Here is a 20,067-nt window from a genome sequence, read left to right as displayed (position 1 = left end):
AGGTAAAAATTCTGCAACCAGAACACAATCTCAGATTTCTCATTAGGAAGTTGGTGACAGTATTACCAGTTTGAAGCATTGTGGTGGGGGATTAAATGAGATGGTACGGGCAAAGAATTCAGCGTAGTATCCGGCACAGCATAAGTAATCAAGAAACCTAGTCAATACTGTCACTACTACTAGTACTAGTAATGGTTCTTTTTACTCTGAATTTACACCAGAACTGAACAGATGAATTAGAACAATCCATTTTTTAAACAAAAGCCACGATCATCTCCAGAATCGTGCTTCAGCATCTACAGATCATGGCAGAGGTGTATTCTAAAAGCAGGCACTAAAAACAAAGGAATAGGCTTGTGCAGACCTAGCAGATGAGGCAGCCGTACAAGGAATAATCCATTCTTGGAGTTTTCAAATACCAGAAGCTGAGAATTCTTCAAACCAGAGACACATCACTTCACTCACCAAAAAAAAAAAGTTGCATTACGTCCAACAATTCCTGAATTTTACATCTTGGGAAGGTTAATCTGATGAATAACAAGAGCAAAAGGAGTTTCACAGAGGTAAGAAAGAAGAAAAGACCCAGAAATAAGTAGCACTTCCCATCTTTCACCCAAAACAGACTGGGCGGGAGAGGTATTGAAAACCACTTACTGGTATCTGGAGTTTTCTCTTCGGGTCGGCCAAATAAAAATTCATATTTGGCCTTGGCAACACTCTGGGAATGTGCTGATGCATTGTTAACCCAAACAAATGTCTCTGCCTGCAAAATGAGAACAAAACAAAAGCATTAGTGAAAACACATTCTAGAACAAACTCTTCCACAAGGGAATGCGTAAGCAGTTAAGACATATGTACCTGGCTGGATGCTCTACAACCCACTTGGACGAAATACAAAAAGTCTAACTCAAAACTGAGAATTCAAAATTACCACTGTGTGGTTACAATTACAGGAAAAAAAGAGATACACATGAACCTGGCTTGAGGAGGGGCAGGATTATGTTAGATATTTTTAAATTAATGAATGTTACTTTTAAACGCATCACTACCTATCGTCCGTTACAAGAATACTCCTCTGTGTGGATTGCATCAGAGAACCCCAACACATAAGCAGTCTTCCTCCACAGTAAGTCTCCTTTATAGACACAGGAACACCGCTCAGCCAAACAGGGCAGGCACTGGAACTGCCCAGTGTTCTATTGATACTGCTTGTCCCAAAGTTAGCATCCGTCCCAGTGTCCTTTGTGATTCCTGAAAGTTCTTCTTTGAAAGGAAAGTTACGAAAGTGACAGGAACATGGCTCGGAACCACCTCCCCGCCAGCGAAAGAAAAATACCAAAAAACAAGAGTGTCTCCTTTCTATAGCCTGGGATGGATTAAGGATAAGCAACAAGGAAGAAATTTAAAACACAAAGATATTTAACCGAGACCAGTCACACATTCTTCCTCCTGTTTTACTCAAACAGGAAGCAGGATGTGGGGCTACACTGGTTTTCTCTCCTCGGATTATGACACATCTTCTTGCATCATGTCTGAGTAGCGACTGACCAATTACCTTGGGGAAAAGCAGTAGGATAACTACTCCAGCAACCAAGCAATTACTTTAAAGAGGAAAATGTTATGACTTCTGTTCCCTCCTTCGGAGCACAAATAACTGACAATAGTGAAAAGGCCCCATCCTATCACCCTGCTAAAGACAGGTATAAGGGCAGCCTTCCTTTTGCCCTTCAATAATACCTCCATCAAAGACCTGGCATGCAAAATCTGGCGATGGTAATTTCCTAGAACAGCTCTTACAAGCACTTTATCTAAGGGTCGCTATACAAACAGTGTATGATTCTGAAAAAAGCACGCACGCGTCTTGGTGCCATGTGTTCAATTCATCACAGCTTAATTATCCCTTTCCCCAACAGAGAGGAAATATCAATTCTTTTCCGTATTTGGGGAGATTGAGGCTGGTATAAAAGGAACTCAGACAAGGATTCCCACGACAGATGCCCTAATTTAGGGAGAGTGGTTAGGGAAGGCTCCATAAGGATCTAATATGTGTAGAACTGAGAAGGATAAACGGGGGGCTGGGGAGAGGATGCCCAACAAAGCAGAGCGAGGAGCATACAGATGGCGTGAAGAATGGAAAGGCCAGTGTACCCCCAGCACTGAGAAAGGGAGGCCCGTGTGACCACAGCAGAGGCGGCCAAGGGCAGAGGAGGAGCACTACTCAGCCAAAACGGAAGAGCCTAACCAAGGTGTGCAGCTGCAGCAAGCGCTCCAACAAAGGACTTAACCTCACCTTCACAGACAGCCACTGAAGGATTATAAACAACATAGTAATTCTTTCACGCTTCAGAAAATTACTCTTACACTTTCCTTTAAGACTTATTCTATTCGAAAGAGAGTTACAGAAAGGAGGCAGAGAGAGAGAGAGAGAGATCTGCTGGTTCACTCTTCAAATGGCTGTCACAGCCATAGTTGAGCTGATCCGAAGCCAGGAGCCAGGATCTCTTTTTGGGTCTCCTTACATGGATGCGGAATCCTAAGACTTTGGGCCATCCTCTATTGCTTTCCCAGGTGCATTACCAACGAGCTGGATTGGAAGTGGAACAGCTTGGACCTGAACTGGAACCCACATGGAATGCCAGCACCAAAGGTAAAAACCTATTGGATCATGGTGCTGGTGCCTCATTTACACTCCTAAAAGATGGCTCCAATGTCTGCATCCCTGCCACCTACATGAAAGAATTGAATTGAATCCCGAGTTCCTAGCTTAGGTCTGGCCCTGGCCGGGTTCCAGGCACTGTGAACGTGGAGGAATGAAGCAGCAGGAGGGAATTCCCTGCCCGTGTCCCTCTCTGTTTCTTCGTCTGCCGTGTGTGTGTGTGTGTGTGTGTGTGTGTGTGTGTGTGTGTGCATCTAAAACTTCTTGGTTTTAACCTTAATTCTCTAACTACCCCCCCCAAAAAAAACACAAGAGGACAAACAGAAGTAAAAATTAATTTTCAGTTGATTTAGAAAAAGAAGGCTGAGAAAAGGATCAGTTAGGAGAATAGCTTGCTGGCTGTTTCCGTTTCACTATGATGTTCAAAGGATCTGGGAGCCCCCAGGGGAAGCATTACAGAGCATTGGGTCAGAAAAAAATAAATAAATAAAAGCTAAATTCAAGATTAAAAGTAGCATAACACAAAGTCATTCAAAATTGACACTTGATTCTGCATGATTCTATCTATTCCCATCACAGAAACCAACAACAAAGAAACAGGGCACTACACACAGCAACTCAAGTATGGGCAAAGGCTCAAATGTTGCGAAGGGCAATGGTTAGGCGTCAAGGGCTGAACTGCACACCCTCAAAACTTCTTTGGGGCAAGTCCTGAACCCCAGTTCCTCCAAGGTAACTATAGCTGGGAATAGGACGGAAGATACAACGCTCACCTCCCCGATCAGTAAAGGGAACGGCCAGCACCCCTTTGCTAAAAACCAGGCTAGCAGGGGAAAATCAGTACAGATTTGTTTGATCAGCTTTACATGACAAAGGAGCGTTCAGGAACAAAGACTCAAAGGCACATGGTGAACCACTCATTTCTACATTTAGGTTCAATGAGGCATGAAGAGATATAGGGAAATGTCACAGGACAAGAACTAATCTAACACGTCAGATTGAGGGAAAATCAAGCGAGACCCTTCCATACTCTCCTTGACCTCCCTTCCTATGGATTAGTGATTTTTTTTTTAAAGACTTATTTATTTATTATTGGAAAGCCAGATATACAAAGAGAAGGAGAGACAGAGAGGAAGATCTTCCATCTGCTAGTTTACTCCCCAAGTGGCTGCAACAGCCAGAACTGAGCCAATCCGAAACCAGGAGTCTCTTCCGGGTCTCCCACATGCGTGCAGGGTCCCAAGGCTTTGGGCCGTCCTCCACCGCTTTCCCAGGCCACAAGCAGGGAGCCGGATGAGAACTGGAGGAGCCAGGACATGAACTGGTGCTCATATGGGATCCCAGCAGTTGCAATGTGAGGATTTAGCCACTAGACTGCCATAATGGGCCAGGATTTGGGGGTCTTAGGATCCAACATCAGACAAGGTTAGATCAGACAATATTTTTATGAAGGAAGATTGAAGCACTGTTTTGGAACTTTATGCTTGCATTGGAGAAAAGAAGGTAGTGAGGTCTAGCTTCTGGGACCTACTCTGGCAAAGAGACATTCTGGTTTCTATGAGTTATCTTGAGTCAGACAAACAGCAAGAGACAGCAGGACCGGAACAAGTCAAAGAGAAACCCTGCACCTGAAGTTGCTCCTTGAGGAGTGTTTAAAGAAGTAACTGGGCCTTAACCCAATATGACTGCTGTCCTCATAAGAAGATATCATTTAAAAAAAGAAGATATCATTTTTAAAATATTTATGTATTTATTTATTTGAAAGTCAGAGTTACAGAGAGAGAGGAAGAGACACAGAGAAAGAGATATTTCATCCACTGGTTCTCTCCCCAGAGAGCTGCAACAGACAGCACTGGACTAGGCCAAAACCAAGAACGAACGAGGAGTTTCTTCCGGGTCACTCCTGTGGGTAACAGCAGCTCAAGCGCTTGCGCCATCGTCTGTGGGTTTATCCATTACTAGAGAGGTAGGGTGGAAATGGAGCAGCTGGAACGGGAGCTGGTGCCCACATGTAACGCCAGTGTTGCAGGTGGCAGCTGTATGCACCACTCCACAATGCTAGCTCCTAGAAGAAGACATTATGACAGAGACAAACACCAAGATGTGAAGACACAGGAAGAGAGTGACGTCTGTAAGTCAACGAGAGAGAGAGAAACAGTTCTTTGACCAATTGGGCTCAGATTTCTAGTCTCCGTAACTGAGAAAATCAATTTCTGTTGTTCCTACTACCCAATTCTGTGTAGTACTTCACAACAGCGGCTAACAAACTAATCTATGATAAAAGGGAAATTGTCTAGGGTGACATATACGTAAGTCCTGCCTCTTCCCTTTTCTTGGATGGGAGGATATGCCCCTGGATCAACCCACACAGGCAGGAAAGTCGATTTTGGAACAGATGGTGGATCAATGCATTCTGGCCCATACCGACATGATTCTGAGAAGGGGCGGCTGGTAAGACCAACCCAGGAAAGCTCAGCAGAATGTACTGTCTCTCCTGCAGCCCCATCCCCGCTTTCCAACCGTGACTTTCTGTTTTACATATTCAGATCCTGTGTCAAGCTTCTGGGTAAAGGAGGCACAATACAAAAACTACACATCTACATTTGCTCTTCTCCAAAACCATTAAAAAGCACAGGAAGGAGATTTTCTATTAAAAGCATAAACCAGCATTAAGAGGACATCTGTGAAGTAAAAGACCAAGAGATAGCTGACTTAGCAGATGCCAGGAAAACCTAAGGAAGACCAAGAGAAAATTCCACGCACACGACGAATCCTCCAAGGCCAAGGAAAGGGGGGCATCTTTTAAACTCCTGAAGTGGAGGAAGGGGATTGCTCCCCAGGAATCGTACCTAGGAGTGAGATCCCCAGAGCCCCATTTCCACTTCACTGGGTGGTGACCATCCCCAGCGAGAGAAAAGGACAGAGTTGTGTTAGGAGAGATTTTTCAAAGGGCATCTCCAGCTTGGGGGGACAGGAGACAATTGGAAGCTGAGTATATCAGAGTGGAAACTGGGATCTGTATGCTGGATGTTAGGATGCTTCGAATTCTCCTGCCAGCCAATAGAACACCTGCGCCTTACACAAGGCCTGCCGGCAGACCCTAAGTGCTTTCTCCAAGGAATGTGACTTTCCTCAGCCCAGGAGGAAAAGACACAAAGAATGAAGCAAGGAGTCCACTAATAAACACTCAACCAGACCCTCCGTCCAGGAAGATCGGAGCTTCCCACCGGCATTCAAAACACAGCACCACATTCCATTCCATTCCTTATCTCTCGTGGTTGGGGCAGTTTCGGAAAAATGCCCAGCACTGATTGTGTGGCACCTTCTTCGCCTTGGGCACCCCCCATTTCTTCATGATTCAGTGCACCTCTGTCAGAAATGTCATGGCAGTGATACAGTCTCCCCTTGGCATTCTGTCCAGTGACACATTCTTTCAATCCGTCCTGCTACTGAGCATACATAAACTTTATCTGCTCTGATGTGCCAGGCTTTCCACTATCCACTTAGAAAAGCTTTTCTTTCTCTCTCTCTCTCTGCACTTCCTATGCTGTAGAAACATAACCGGAAACCATGTATATATCCTGTTCCTATCACATTTTCATCATACAGATTTATTGGTATCAGTATGAAAAGAACTTACTACTTTTTAAATGGATTATAATCCAATACTTCCAGTATTTCTTTCAATGCCGCCATTGCCCACTTTGGGGCGGCAGCAGCCTCTTCCAGCTGGCTTCTGTGCCGTTTTCTGATATTTCTCGCGTAATTCTCCAAGCACTTTTTTACTTTCTAGTGCAATAGGATATTCCAAATTTCTCTTGCATTTTCCATCTACCCTAAAATAAGCTATTTCATTATCAACAACAAAAATATACCTAGTTCCTTCCAATGAAGAACATTATTTACCTCTGTACCTGAACAATGTGTTAGTCATTGCTACAAGGGGTGGGGGATAAACTTCTCGTAGGTTAGTTCAGGGGCCTGAACTAGGAAATTTCAGATAGAGAGACAGAGAAAACACACACAAACACACACACGAAGACGCTGCAGAGGCTGAATAAAGGCCTCTGCAAGAGGTCTACACCCTGATCCCTGGGCTTTGTTGAGCATTTCCTGAATGGCACAGACAATGAAGACACACAAAAGTCTAAAATAAATTCCTAACGACGGAGGACCACCCGATTCGCCCAGATCAACACTAACTACAACATGTCCTTTCAAGAGGAAAGCAAGGGAGACTCGAGTGTGAAGGAAGTCTTGTGACAAAGGAACAAAAAAGCTTGGAAGTCGGAGTGAGGGCCCAGGAGATGAGGGGTGCAGTTCTAGAGACTCAAACGCCAAGGAAACAGGCTCTAGACTCCCCAGAGGCAAGGACTGCAGGAATACAGAGGAAATACACACACCAAGGCACACCTTCTACCTGCACGTATTTCTGCATCTACCGATTTAAGTAGAGAGCCATGAGTTCACGCTCATAGTCTCCATGAATGTCCTACTGTTGCTTTCAAATAAAAATAAACAATCAATGAAATAACTGTATTATCATGAAATATAATGAAATAACTGTATGGAACTCTAACTTTACGGAACTCGATATTTTAAGTATACCGTTCCTTGTCAGTGCGGTTCATCCAAATAGACTTTGATTCTCCACTGTAATGAAGACTCTCCACTAAAATTAAGAAATTTCTATTACTGAAAAACAAGCCATCCATTCTTCATGTATCTGGCAACATGCATGATTTTTCCTTTAAAAAATACCCGAGGGCCAGGCGCAGTGGTGCAGTGGTTAAGGTCCTCGCCTTGCACGCACGGGATCCCATATGGGCACCGGTTCTAATCCCAGCGGCCCCTCTTCCCATCCAGCTCCCCACTTGTGGCCTGGGAAAGCAGTCGAAGACGGCCCAAAGCTTTGGGACCCTGCACCTGCGCGGGAGACCCGGAAGAGGCTCCTGGCTTCGGATCGGCATAGCATCGACCCGTTGTGCTCACTTGGGGAGTGAATCATCAGATGGAAGATCTTCCTCTCTGTGTCTCCTCTCTATATATCCGCCTTTCCAATAAAAAATAATAATAAAAATAAATAAATAAATCTTAAAAATACCCGACATATGCTTGCACATCAACAAGTGGGGGGAAAAAAACGTGCTTGGCAGGAGGGGGTGGCTACATATTCCCCTTAGAACCAGCCCCTATTTTCTTGACAGGCTAATTGGACAGATATCCCCACAGCCAATAATACCAGCCAGGAAAACTAGGACAGAAACTGTCTCAAGAACAGGGAAAAGCCAAAAACAGCCAGTAGACAAATGATGTAACCGCGAAGGCAAACCTTTAATCCACGAGGGTTACAGCAGCATGGAAGCCAACGGGTAAAACAGGAAATCTTCTGCAAGGCCACAGAGCAGAGAGCAAGACTCAGTTCCTTGCCCAGTGCTCATCCCGCCCTCTGCCCGCTTGTGTGTCTGACTGTGTGATCACAGGAGACGAGAGCTAGATTCACGGCCCTTTTTTTTTTCTTTTATTAAATAGCATAGCTTTTTTTTTTTTATTGTTGCTTACATTGTATTATGTAGTACAGTTTTATAGGCACTGGGGATTCCCCCCACCCCTCCCATACCCCTCCCCCCAGGGTGGATTCCTCCACCTTGTTGCATAACCATAGTTCAAGTTCAGTTGAGATTCATTGCTTGCAAACACTTGCCTAGCATAAAGTTCAGCGTCTTATTGTCCAGATAAGTTCAGTGGCCTCTTGGGGAGACCTTCTATGGTCTGAAGATAGGTCTAACAGAGTAAAGATCCGGTCCTTTTTAAAGCACCCAGCGGGTCCATTTTCATTTTCCCACCAGCTGCTGCCTACACACTTCGCCCATTTCTCGAAAGCACCCTCCCCCGGGATAGGGGCAAATGGGGCATGACTGCTGCTCTTGGGGCCAGCTGCCTACTGGGGACTGCCACAGTCACCACCTGGCTCCCTTTGCAAGCATATGGAATTGGGGGCACTGCTCAAACTCTAAACAAGTCTTCTTTGCATAACCTTCATCGTGGACCCATTATAGTTGTCCTCTGACCAAACAGGGAGAGTGCAAGACCCCTCCTAGGAACTGTGCCTTACTCCAAGCAGGGCTGTGAGTTCATAGCACATTAGGACTTTCACAAATTCAGATGGCTGCTTTATTTGGTGAATGCGAATGTGGAGTAGGAAGCCGGGGGGTTAGAAATCTTTGTTAGACGAACAGCGGTCAGGTTTTCCTAACTCATATAGCTCCTTCATTCATACTCCAAGGAACCGAGGAATTGGAGAGCTTCAAAGGGAGAGATTAAAAGAAAATTAACAACTACACATTATTAGTCCACAGTATCTCCTCCTCCGCCTTTCCCATCGTTTGCCTAGAGGTAGCATGATAAGCAAGAGCCGTCTTCAGCGCAGACAGACCCAACAGGCCAGTTCTCCTTGTGCCTCCTCTTTTGCTGCCCGTCCCTGTCTTCCTTGGGCTCTGAACAGAAGCGTGCTTCTGACAATGTTTAAAATCCATAAATGAAGCAGACACGTTCACAATTCACATTTTCCAAATAAAAAATAATCACATGGCGTGGCCTCGGAACGGCCTCTTCTCACTTGCTACAGGCTTCAGGTTCTTCACCAGGAGACGGGTTCTCCACACAAGGGGAGCAGCTCAGGGTCCAAGGCGGGTCATATGAGGAGAGGGCGACGAGCCACAGGCAACCTCAGCCCAGTACGATCAGGATCTCCACGAGGAAAGCCACCAGACTCTGAATAGACAGCATTTTCATAATTGCTCCTCTGGTTATTCACCCACCAAGAAGAGAAAAAGGAAGGTGAGGTACTGAGAGCCATTGAAACGAAAGCAAGCACCAGGCAAGGCAGAAAGAGGACACCAGCTCGCAGCCTGTGCCAGGAAGCCTTACAAACTCAGCAGCATCTAAAGAGGTTTGGAGCCTTGGTAGAAATCCCATGAAGAAGTTAACATCAACGAAAACCACGTCATCAGCCTGATTTACCTAAATGTGCTTTTACAGATTTATTTATTTTTATTGGAAAGTCAGATACACAGAGAGGAAGATCTTCTGTCTGCTCATTCACTCCCCAAGTGACTGCAATGGCCAGAACTGAGCCGATGCAAAGCGAGGAGTCAGGAGCTTCCTCCGCGTCTCCCTAAAGTTTTAAGGAATGTCTACTGGCACACTGACAATCAGAAAGGTGCTAAATGTGGAGTCCAGTTGGGAACCGGGAAGACAGTTTTCTCCCCTTGGCTGGCCAGCTCTGCAGTTCCTTTTCTTTGCAAAGTTCCACCAGGTGGTACCTGTGCTGTTCAACTTGTACCAGCCTGGCCTGGGCCTTACAAGTTAGACATACTAATGATTCTCCTTGGCTAAAGTAAAAACACATTTACAATTTCCTTCTCTTAGAAGAAGATATGTAAGTGACAAAATAAGTATTCTTTTCCACTTGGTCTGACTCATTTGCTCAAACTGCAATTATAGAGAGGAGGGCGAAATATAAATATCCTGGCATTCATAAAATCCATGACATGAGCAATCCAAAACAGCCCATGAAATCTGAGGAATAATCATCATACTAGTCAGGAAAGTCTGTACATGCTATCTACATTTCACTAAAGCAAAACTGTCTCCCAGGACGTGTCCCTCTGGAGAAACATCAGACGATTGTGATTCGGTAACTCAGAAGGAATCAAAGCGCCGACGGGCAAGCATTTGGTTCTGCCTGCCGGATCTAAGTCCTGAGCAGACGCTACAAGTGCGCGCTGCCTGACAGTGAACAGATGCCACCAGGCAGAGATGTGCATGAGCTGGGCTCAGTACGTCTGTGGGGAACATGTATAAAGACACAGGAAAGAGGGGACATCAACAGCTGAGCCAACAGAGCTCTCCAGCCAGCTAGCTGATGGCAAAACTCAGACACTGCTCTGAAGGCGGCAGTCCTCACAGCACAAATCTTAAACAAAAAAAAAAAAAAGGTACCAGGGAAACCAGACCGACAGGTTGGGATTTGTGGCTCACGTGGGGAGTTTGCACTTTTATCAATGGCTTTCAAGGAAGGCAGTCAGCAAGAATACTGCCACAAGCTGCACAGCTGATTTTGTGCCTGAGAAATACAAAGGGTACAAGCCTGCGGAAAACTTACCCTTGCTACTAAAGGCAGGTCATCCTCGCAACCAGTGGACTTCCTACAATGAATGAACAACGAGCGAACGCAAATGGCCTTTGTTCTGTAATACAGAATGCTGGAGAATAAATTTCACACACTCACTCACTCACTCTAGGGCTTCAGCTCTCCTGAGTTCTGAGCATCAGAGGCTTGTTCTGCCTTTATAATATAACTTGAGGATAACGTGATACGCTATAGTTCATAGGCTTAGTTCTGACAATTCTTAGTGTTTTTATTAGGTACTATCTATGCTTAATCTTAAGGATCCCAGCTTGAGGGGCTGCGGTATAGTGGGTAAAGGCCATGCCTCCAGTCGTAGCAGTATTCCATAGGAGTACCAGTTCAAGTACCGACTGCTCCACTTTCAATCCAATTCCCTGCTAATGTGCCTGGAGAAGCAGAGAAAGCCCAAATCCTTGGGCCCCTGAACGCAGATGGCAGATGTGGGTGAAGCTTCTGACACCTGGCTTTGCTGCAGCCATTTGGGAGTGAACCAACAGATGGAAGGTCTCTCTCTCTCTATGTAACTCTTTTAACTAAATATATAAATCATCTTTTAAAAAGAAGAAAAACACGGAAGAAGAGCAGAAAGAGAGAATGCTTGTTTGAGCTTGTGAAAAATCTAGAAACTGACTAGCTTACAAATAATTAAGTTATAAATAAGCAGAATTTGGGAGTTCAGGTCTGAAAGACTGGCCTCTATAGTGTGTCAATTCATGTAATAATAAAACCTGGCTAAGTCAGGTTGACAGCTTACATCAGTTCATGAACAAAAACTACTGATCTGAATCCGATGACAGATGCCTACATGTGCCTTAGAGAACTGAGAACAAAACACCTGCTGAACTGGAGCAAATTAATTAAGAACCTGAGGCAGTACACAGTATCATTAGAGTAGCAGCTTCATTCTCTGAAACTAATGACCCAGCAAACACATCCTGGGCCTCCGCAGCAGAGCTACAGAGCAGCCAAAGTGTGCGTGTTTCAAAGATCATGTGGTTAAATATGGTACACCTTATGCTGCCAAACCCTTCAACCCTTTGGGCACCTGCATATGGACAATTTTGAGAACTTTAGTTATTTGCCAACTCTTTGGCTGACTCCAAACACAGAGGTCCAGCAAGTGGTGAGGTGGTATCTCAGTTTCTTCCTCCCAAATCACTCATCTCAAGGTCTCTCCTCATCCCACTGTGATCTCCCACCTGAAAGAGGCAGCCAGGCTCCAGGGCACAGTACAAGTCTCGCCTCTGGCCCTAAAACCACTCCACCCTAGGCAACATTTATCACATTACCCATTGCCTGGAATGTCAACAGAACTTACTGTCTGTGTCAGTTTCAACATCTGCAATGTCTCCCATACTAACAGTTTATTGAAATCAAACAAGTAAGTCCACACGCTGCCTCCTTCTCTCTGTGTGTGTCTCTCTCCCTCTTTGTCTCTCTGAATTCATTGCTTTCTAGTGCTTATCGGTTTTCACCTACTTGAAGAGAAGAGACAAACATCTCCAAAGGCCCATAGTGACCAAGGCTGGGCCAGGTCAAAGCCAGAAGTCCGTCTGGGTCTCCCATGTGGTTACAAGGGGTCCAAACAGCCAACAATTGCTGCCTCCCTGGCTGCAAATCCCAGGGAGCAGGATCAGAAGAAGCAGAGCGCCTGGGATCTTAACTATCACTCACACAGGACACAGATGCTCCACGGACTGCCTTAACCTGCTGAGCAGCAACACCCACCCCCTCTCCCAGGTCTAATTACTTGGATGCATGCCCTGAGGAAAAAAAAAAACAACAATCATCTACTGATTTTGAATAGTTATACATGTGGATTATGGTCTTCTGCAGGTAAGCAGGAGTCCTAATTAAGAAGATATCAAATATGTGTTTTCATTAATAATCAGTAACATATCTGATTAGACTACAAGCCACAAGGAAACAAAAGAACAAGCTGATGTAGATATGACTCGGAAGAGAGTTCTCTGAATCTCAGAGGAGTAAATTCCAGCAGGAACCATAAAATTATGGGAATCTGTCCAACAAAGAACTGGAGAAAAACCAATCATGAAAATGGGGAAACGCATCGTACACCGCCGGCTGCTGGGGACTGCAAGCTGCCACGCAGCTGCTGCTTAGTGACACTGCTCATATAAAGGGACCGTCCCAAAAAGGGGAGAGAAGACAGTGATACATATAATCGACAGATTCCAATGAGATCGCTATTAGAATGCTAAATCTAATTGAAGGAATAATGGAGATGAGCTGAAAATGAGACTTAGGGCTGTGGCTGAGAAGTATAAAACATCTGAGAAAGTATAGTCAATGTAGCAGTTAAGATACTGACTAAGATGCCTCCATGTCACAACACAGGACCTGAATTCTTAGCTCCGGCTCCCAATCTGAGTATCTTTTGGAAGTAGACCCTAGCAGGATGAAGGTGGGTGATAGCTCAGACAGCTGGGTTCCTGCCACCTGTGTGGGAGACCCAGCCTGAGCTCCTAGCTGCTATTGAATCAGTCTGGTCCATTTGGGGAGTCATCAAGCTAATGAGGGTTTATATCTGTCTTTTTCCCAAAACAAAACAAAAACAATTATTGTGAAATAAATATACTCTTAAAACCTAGAAAAGATAAAATTGCAATGTCCATGAAAAACAGATAAAATCAGCAACGTTTTTAGCTGCATCTTTAGGAGAAGCTCCCTGAGAATGAGCATTGTTAATGAAACAACAGATGAAACAATATTATCCTTTTTTAATTAGCCAACTCAATACCTAGGAGCTTACAGTCACTATCACAGCAGGGACATCAGTAGAGAGCATACAGAAGGTTACAATCTAGCAAATCTAAAGACAAAACAGACAAATCAAGACACACACGCATATATGCACTACACAGATACAGATATTCCTCCAAGGAGAGTTACAGTTACCATAAAGGTATGTATCCATCCAGAATCAAACACCACAGAATCAGACACACTAAGGAAGCCATCCCCAGATCTCAGTCAGTAGCACTCGCTCTCCTCAGTACCAAGCAGCAGTGACTGCCTGCTTTGCTGCTGAAACCACAGCACATCTATGACCCTGGCTTTCGTTGAGCAGAAATGGCACATTGAAAATGCAGACATGTCAGCAGGACTCTCAAAACCTTGCCATCAAATGCCTGGAATCCTCGGAAGGCCATGCACCTTTCTCCATCATGCACAGGCTCCGTGAGCTTTCTCAAGATGCCAATATAGACACACAGAAGCGATGTGACCTACAGAAAGGGGCAGGTAATGTTTTTGCGTGGGTGAGGAATGCAAAACTGCTGCAAATGTCTCTCCTGTATGCTTTCTTTCATACAGGTGAAAAGAAATATCTTGGCGTGAGAGGGGAAGTTACCTCAGCTGACTACCCAAGCTGGTGGTGCTGGTCTCACTTCCCAGCATCCCGCTCTGAAGTTAACACACCTCCAGCTGCTGGAGAATATGCCTAGATGGGTTTAAAAATCTTTTTTTTTTTTTAAATGTAAGGAAATATCCCAGACAGCATCACACGGGCTGGACCCTAGCCAAACTTCCCCCCATCTATATATTCCATTCATGCATCACCTCCCAATAAAGGTGGCAGCTGAGCAGGGGTGGCAGGATTCTTTCTGGTGAATTTCCTACACTTCTGTCTATACTATCTCCTGAATCTCTGTGAATAAATCCTGCTCCCATTCTTGTACTGTCTACACCCACATACAGTATACACGCATGCACGCACACACACATGTGTGTCTGAGAACTTGGGCGAAATCCAGCTGGGGACACCTTTGTCCCCCAGAACACCGCCTCTCTGTGAAGGCTGCTGTTGGTTTCAGGTAATCTGTCTTCAAGAGGACGGCCACCTTCTGGTGCGCAGGAGAGACCGGTACCTTGGCAGGAAGACAGCACCCTGGGACAGCCTGGACTCACAGGGAAAGCAGCTCAATTAAAATGTGTTAAGAAACATGGTGCTCTAATTCTAATACTACTAAAACAGCGGAAAACTAGCACTTCAGCACTTACAACCTGGAGCAGTGGATTTAGTTCTGAGACTCTGGAACAATCCACAGAATTAACAGCGGTGACTTCCTGCCCACTCATGAGCCAGTCTTGACTCCTTTACGGCAAGGCTTCCGGGATCCCTAACGCTGCTGGCGCATCCTCAGTGGCCTAAACTGGCTACTTTTCCACAAGGCACAAAAGACTCCGTGTGTACAACTATTCGTCACTCATTCAGAGGCAGCAACTTGCGTTTTCCGAGCAGAGCCATCCTTTCTGCGTACTCTAAAGCGCCTAGAGATCCTAACATAAATAAGGTGACACAGATTTCACTGTGGACTAGATATATGAGGAACTACCATTAATTATGTTGCTTTTAGAAGAGTTTTTTTTTTTACTGATTTATTTATTTTTATTGGAAAGGCAGATACACAGAGATGAGGAGAGATAGAGAGGAAGATCTCCCATCCAATGATCCACTCCCCAAGTAACCGCAATGACCGGGGCTGAGATGATCTGAAACCAGGAGCCAAGAGCTTCTTCCGGGTCTCCCAGGTGGGTGCAGGGTCCCAAGGCTTTGGGCTGTCTTCATGTTTTCCCATGCCACAAGCAGGGACTTGGATGGGAAATGGGGCTGCTGGAAGTAGAACCAGTGCTTGTATGAGATCCCGCACAAGGTGAGGATTTGAGCCACTGGGTTACTGCGCTGGGCCCCAGGTTTTTTCATTTCTACATCCCTGAAATGCTTTTAAAGCACTAGTCCTGGAATGTTTTCGAAAACTATAAAATGTTTAAAACATTACTGAGACACAGTTTGCATGACTAACTTATTCTTCATTGAGCTTGTACTCATAAAAAGATTCATTCATGTTCAAAGCTATTTTTAAATGTGCCTAACTCATGTTTAGAACACATTAACAATTAAGCATTATATTTGGGTGAAATTTTAAGAGTGTGGAATTATATTTCCTCCCTTCCTATTTCCCCCAGGCTCTGCCATCCTGAATATCAACATTATTTTAAACTTTGCTGTGTTCCTGTACACTAGCTTCGTTCATTGGCCATCCAGAGACAGTCTTTCTGAACACTCTGCCTTCTGATTTTTAAAAGCAGCTATGCAAGTCAGGCTTCAACTACCAAAATATGTACCCGTACAGCATGCCCAAGCCCAAAGGAAGTGTCCCCGACTGAGATGAGGGGACAGCTGCCCATCGAGAGCTAGTTGTACTCAACAGGGACCAGCAATCGCCCCCCCACACACACCATTCATAAAAGAACCCCTGGCTGTGCCAGCAAGGTTCTGTTCTCCCTCTGGAGGACTGGCAGCCAGCCGCATATCCTCTGCTGAAAATGTACATAAAGTCAGGTTGCCAAGATGAAAATTTACCACTCAAGTGGGGCACAGGGCTCAAAATACATTCTAAAAAAAATTATAGCCTAGAGTTATTGAAGATGCTGATTTCCGAGAAATAGCACTGAGGCTACAAAGCACTGTAAGTAGTCTCCAGAAAAAAAAAATGGGTCCAATGCAGGATGCATGCTGTTGGGCTTTCAGGATTCCAGGGGTGGATGGTGAGTTAAACCAGGAGAAGCCAGCAGGCCCACCCCGCAGGCCCACCCAGCAGGCCCACCCCGCAGGCCCACCCAGCAGGCCCACCCCGCAGGCCCACCCAGCAGGCCCACCCCGCAGGCCCACCCCGCAGGCCCACCCCGCAGGCCCACCCCGCAGGCCCACCCCGCAGGCCCACCCCGCAGGCCCACCCAGCAGGCCCACCCCGCAGGCCCACCCCGCAGGCCCACCCCGCAGGCCCACCCCGCAGGCCCACCCCGCAGGCCCACCCCGCAGGCCCACCCCGCAGGCCCACCCAGCAGGCCCACCCAGCAGGCCCACTCTTCATTCTGACATATGGATATTACCAGTCCCACTCGATGGGCCTCAAGCTTAATACAGCACTTCATTTTATTGTTTAGAACAACAAGTGAACAAAATAAATGTAAGCTTAATACCAGAGCAAAAGACAGGCCTGAGTTAAACACCATACAACATTCAGGGCTTTCCATGTCCATTTCTTCCACATGACTAGCACACTCTCAATAATTCTTACAGTAAGTGACAAGAGAAGTAGGCAGCAAGTATTTTAACCTGCTTTTTTAAGGCAAAGAAGAAATGTGCTGTACAACTCCTCTCAGGAGGGAAGCTGGCACTCTGGGGTCAGGCAATTACTTTGACTTTCAGTAAATAACTCAATACAGAATTAGGCTTTTAAATTTTTTATTTATTTACTTGAAAAGCAGAGTGACAGAGAAAGAGAAAGGAAGAAATCTATCATCCACTGGTTCACTGGCTGAAGCCAGGAACCAGGAACTTCAGCCTAGTCTCCCATGTAGGTGACAGGAACCTAGGAGACTGAACATGCCTCCCAGGCATGATAGCAGGACCCTGAATCACAGGTCTGTGTAGCCAAGACCACAGCCAGGCATTCTAAGCTGAGATGTGGGCCTTCCTGGCCAGCCCCACAAGGGGCTATCTCAAAGGTAGTGCCTTCAACTAAGACAAGTTGTACTCCTTTTTTTTTTTAAGATGTATTTACTTCTATTTGAAAAAGCAGATTTATAAGGAGAGAGGGAAAGACGGAGAGACAGCGATTTTCCCTCTAATGGCTCACACCCTACGCTGCTTGCCACCGCGCTTCTCCAGCAGGGCTATGCTGAGATTCCCAGGTCCACAGCGGCATGCCAAAGGGGAGCACAAAGTCTGTAGATCTTGGGGCTCAGTCTGAAGGGATGTTCAATTCAAGTCTGGATTTTATACAAAAACATATGTTTCAAACAAATGCAAAACTGACATGAAATTTTCATAATGAGTCATGAAGGAAATGATACCCTTGGGCAGCCTGCTTCGGGAGCTGCCCACAGGGAGGGTGGGGAGGAGCTGGAAGGAATGTGAGCTGTATTTGCCATTAGGGCCATTCAGGAGAAATGTTGGAGAAACCCTGAAACACACACACACAGAGACACACACACACACACATACACACACACACACACAGAGAACAGAACTAAAAACCCTAAAAGGAAAAAGTATTACACTCTATTTGCCCAGGACGAGCCAAGCTGCTCAGGCAGGGGGAACACATCTTTGCATAAAACCCTCTCCTTGGCTTGTCTGCACAGGAGCTCAAAGATCTCCCAGGACACTACGCCACTTCAGCTATTCTGTAAGAAGGCATCTCATGCTTATGGACAGGGAAATGCTACATCCACATTCAGCTGAGCAACATCAAAAACCACCTCTCTGTTCATTTAGTCCTCCACTGTCTGGACAGACCTGGTTTATCCTACTGAGGCTCTTCAGCCAGGAGTCGATCCACAGGCACCCGTCTTCTCTCAAGCATGGTGTTCTCTTTCTTATTCCAGCTGGAAAGCCAGTCAATAAGAGACAGACAAATGAGTACACAGGTTGGTAGGAGTGACTTCTTTCTGGTTACCAAGAACATCCACTGACTGCCAAGGATAAACAAGACTTGAGTTTGAGAGCCATCCCTAAGGTGGACTCTATGGTTAGTCTTAACACAGTAGGTAAGCTGACCTCCTTTTTCCTGGCTTCATGAGAACATGTAGGACCTTTACTCCCTTCCTATCATGGGAATCAAGGCCAAACTTCCCAGCTGCTCAGGACACATCCTCTCATTTGCTCAACAGGATCCATCATCCTCACTCACAAATGCCGTGTCCTATCTCCCTAATTCTATTGTTTGGGCAGGACATTCCCAAGGCTTTGGGTTATCCTCCACTGCTTTCTCAGGCTGTTAGCAGGGAACCAGATCAGAAGTGGAGCAGCCGAGGCATGAAACAGTACCCATATGGGATCCCTGGGCGTACATGGCAAGGATTTAGCCACTGGGCCATCATACCAGACCCAGGCCCTATATAGAAAACCTTCATCATATGACTCCTCCTCCTGTCCTTTAAACTCCAGCACTGTGGTACGCATATGACCTCCTACTGTGTAGCCCTCTGTTAACAGATTTCACAGACCAGCCAGCTTCTCAACTTCCTAGGACACACAGGGGATATTGGGCTTCCCAAGAAAAGGAACTTTTTCAAAAGGTCACCTGTGAGCTTGCCCAAGAAAATCCTTTAATTGATGAGACTCCCCCGACCCATTCCATTCCACAATCAAAATCAGAATTACTGTCCTAGGATTGACCAGTTTCTTTCATATATGGATACATGATTCCAGCCTTATTATTGGACCCCTCTGGAGATCCAGTCACCCCCATGAACCCTGGTCTCCAACAGGATGGTCTTTAAACAGCTGAGAAAGGCCTTCATGCCAGCCCTGGAACTTGCCCTCCTCAATCCTTCTAAACGAAAGAAAGGGTCTCATCAATTAAAGGATTTTCTTGGGCAAGCTCCAGAGATGCCCAGCTTTCAAAACGGCCACTCTCGTTCCGTCTCACTGATTCTAAAGCCTTCCAACATGGCGATGATAAAATCCTGGCTCTATTCCTGAGCCCCTTTCCTGACACCTCTGATGCATCTTACAGACAAAAGGTCACCCAAGATGAAGGGCTCCTCTTCGAAAGGCTGTCGTCACTACCGACTTTGTTAGGAAGGTGGAGTCATCTACCACCAGGCACAACCTGACAACAGGCAGACCTTCGTGCTGCTATCCCAGCAGAGCCCTGACAAAGTAAATATACACACATACTCAAATACAACCACTGTATCATACACATCATGCATGACCCCATTTGGCAACAAAGAGGGTATACCACAACTCAGGGCTTTCCCCTCATCAATGGCATGCTCATTCTAAAACTACTCCAGCCAGCACCTCAACAATCAGCAGTCACTTTCTCCTGCAGGGGACATCAAAGAAAGAACTTTTATTGCCCTGAAACGAACAAGGAAGCAAAACAGGCTGCCCAAACCTGCTTTCAGTCATCTTCTGCACTGAGCCCTCCCTCTTTAACCTCCCCAGGAGGAAAGGCCACTTGCCCTTTCAGTGCTATCAGATAACACTTCCAAAACAGGGCGCCTCTGACCTTCTCACCACAATCAATTCTAAGTATGAAAGGGATCCTTAATCCCCCTACTTTCTCATCAATTACCCTTATCTCTTCCATGACTTTCTGTTATCATTCAACCCAGTCCCATTTGCAAAAAAAAAAAAAAAAAAAAAAAAAAGCCTCTCCCAATTATCTCACACCTT

At 45.6% G+C, this 20,067-nt stretch overlaps 1 protein-coding gene across 4 annotated transcripts in view; it reads right to left on the bottom strand.

Moving 5' to 3' along the window:
• Positions 1–20,067, bottom strand: part of PSD3 (pleckstrin and Sec7 domain containing 3) — a 268,216-nt gene that overhangs the window by 218,000 nt on the left and 30,149 nt on the right. For 3 of the 4 annotated variants that reach the window (XM_040971307.1, XM_040971308.1, XM_040971310.1), the window contains exon 2: positions 655–763. In XM_040971307.1, coding sequence (XP_040827241.1) covers positions 655–763 — 109 coding nt within the window. Of the gene's footprint in view, positions 1–654; positions 764–10,823; positions 10,895–20,067 lie in introns of those variants that run through there. The other variant, XM_040971309.1, reaches the window with a different exon arrangement.

This window comes from Ochotona curzoniae, unplaced genomic scaffold (assembly GCF_017591425.1).
Source record: "Ochotona curzoniae isolate NIBS_2020 unplaced genomic scaffold, NIBS_Ocur_1.0 contig_21, whole genome shotgun sequence".
NCBI classification, from domain to species: Eukaryota; Metazoa; Chordata; class Mammalia; order Lagomorpha; family Ochotonidae; genus Ochotona; species Ochotona curzoniae.
The sequence above is the reverse complement of the archived record's forward strand: the minus strand, read 5'-3'. Positions and strand labels throughout refer to the sequence as shown.